General features: G+C 45.5%; 1 protein-coding gene across 1 annotated transcript in view; it reads right to left on the bottom strand.

Moving 5' to 3' along the window:
- Positions 1 to 234: 234 nt before the first annotated feature.
- ISCA2 (iron-sulfur cluster assembly 2) overlaps positions 235 to 1,811 on the bottom strand; it is a 6,037-nt gene continuing 4,460 nt past the window's right edge. Inside the window, exons 2-3 of the mRNA XM_009319479.1 lie at positions 1,685 to 1,800; positions 235 to 1,494 (exon numbers count right to left, since the gene is read on the bottom strand). Coding sequence (XP_009317754.1) covers positions 1,320 to 1,494; positions 1,685 to 1,800 — 291 coding nt within the window. The 3' untranslated portion in view covers positions 235 to 1,319. The remainder of the gene's footprint in view (positions 1,495 to 1,684; positions 1,801 to 1,811) is intronic.

Here is a 1,811-nt window from a genome sequence, read left to right on the forward strand (position 1 = left end):
CCTGTGGCACGGAGTCTCAAAAAGTTCATGGTTTGCCATAAGCAGTTTCCTTGAGACCAAAGTCATGCAGTGCTCCCACACTCACATGAAAGACTCAAGTCTTAGACAATTTGGTTATGATCAGATAAAACAAGAACAAAAATAGCTTCCCCATCTCTCCTTTCACCCAGCAGCAGGTGAATCACTTTGATTTAAAAGACATCTAGTGGCAGATAAAAAATTACAGAAAACGACTAATCAAAAGGATGTTATTCTGGAAACTTCTAGATTTTCCCATTCCATGGGAGTTTCAGAAAGGAAAGGAGCTATTTCATTCTTTCATCAAATCAGGCACAAGTTAGACAGAGATTAAATGGTGAAGCAAGTTATGGAAAAGATTCTCAGACAACTAAGTCAAAAGGACTTGAGGACCGTAAAGTAGTACTCCAGATCCTCCTCTGCCTGTGTCACCTGAACTTCCCTTGCTGCTGGCAAGGGAAGGCAGCAGACACACTATGAAATCTGAGAGTCTGTATGACCTACAACTCCAAGTCAGTTTTAGGAACAGCCTAAAATAGCACTGGGGGATGGAAGACCATGTATTTTATTTTTATATATATACAAGCTTTTTCTTTTTTTAAATAAAAAGAAATAAGCTATTAATTCTTCTTACCTCAATTTTTTAGCTTCACTTACTCTGAACAAGGAAAAACTTTCATCCCAGGGACTGACAGCAAAACCACTGTAGGTTCCTGGGACTGAGAGAAGCCTGCTGGGTAAGAGAACAGCAAAGTATCTGGAAAAGCCCACTGTGAGTTGGGGAGCAGAGAGCCAGCAACACTGGGAGGTGTACGGGAGAGAGACTCCGAGTCCCATTCAGCTGGAAGACAAGGGGTAAGCAACGGTAGCCTGAAAGAACCCAGATTCTACCTATGTGGGAATGCACGAGCAATACCAATCGATAGACTTTGTTTTAGTAAGAACTTTCAATAAACACACACACACATATATATACAGCCATCTCTTGCAGAGACAAGCAGTTAAGTGGTTCCACATTCAGGACAGGGTAGGTGAGTCAGCACCACCTGGCTGGTGGTTCACGAGGCGCTGAAGATGCTCCCATGTGTGTGCTCACAGCTACTTCATGTCTCTGAAGGGAAGGCCAACAAATCTTGGAGATAGGCTCAGTGCAGACACACACACACAGCTGGAGTCATGTGTAACGGCTGTGTTACAGGGTAAGGGAGATGAGAGGGAGCAGCTGGGAAAAGAACAAGCAAAAACCTTCTGAAGACTGACAGGAAGTGTCTGCAGACAGTGTCCATCCATGGGAAGTCCAGTCAGAATTTGACAGAGAAGGAAGTCCCACATGAGCAACCCTTCTCTGCCTGGGGGTTGCTCACCACCTGGAAGGAGCTACGAATCAGCTCCTGGCTGAAGTCCACCATGGAACCTTTCACGAAGGCCAGGCTGTCCACATCCACGACCACACGGGCACCACCTTGTTCAAACACCCTGCAGAAAAGCAGCATGTTTAACCATTAACTGTGCTGCCGACCTGACAGAGAAGCACAGCCTGAGCAGTTTCCTTATCTCACAGGCTTCTTCCCTTCAATTCAAGATACTGTCATGTCATGCACACCCTTCTTGTTACCTTTGCCAAAAACAGTCACACCCGACCACAACTACACCCCTTTGTCCTTGCCTGTCATCAGGATTGATAACTGTGTCCAAGGAAAACTTGTACTGGAATCCAGAGCATCCACCTCCTTCCACCTGCAGCCTGAGAAACTCTGAGCCTTCTGTGATCTCTAGCAGCCTCTGCAAAGAAT

Source organism: Pygoscelis adeliae, unplaced genomic scaffold, assembly GCF_000699105.1.
Source record: "Pygoscelis adeliae isolate BGI_AS28 unplaced genomic scaffold, ASM69910v1 Scaffold71, whole genome shotgun sequence".
NCBI classification, from domain to species: Eukaryota; Metazoa; Chordata; class Aves; order Sphenisciformes; family Spheniscidae; genus Pygoscelis; species Pygoscelis adeliae.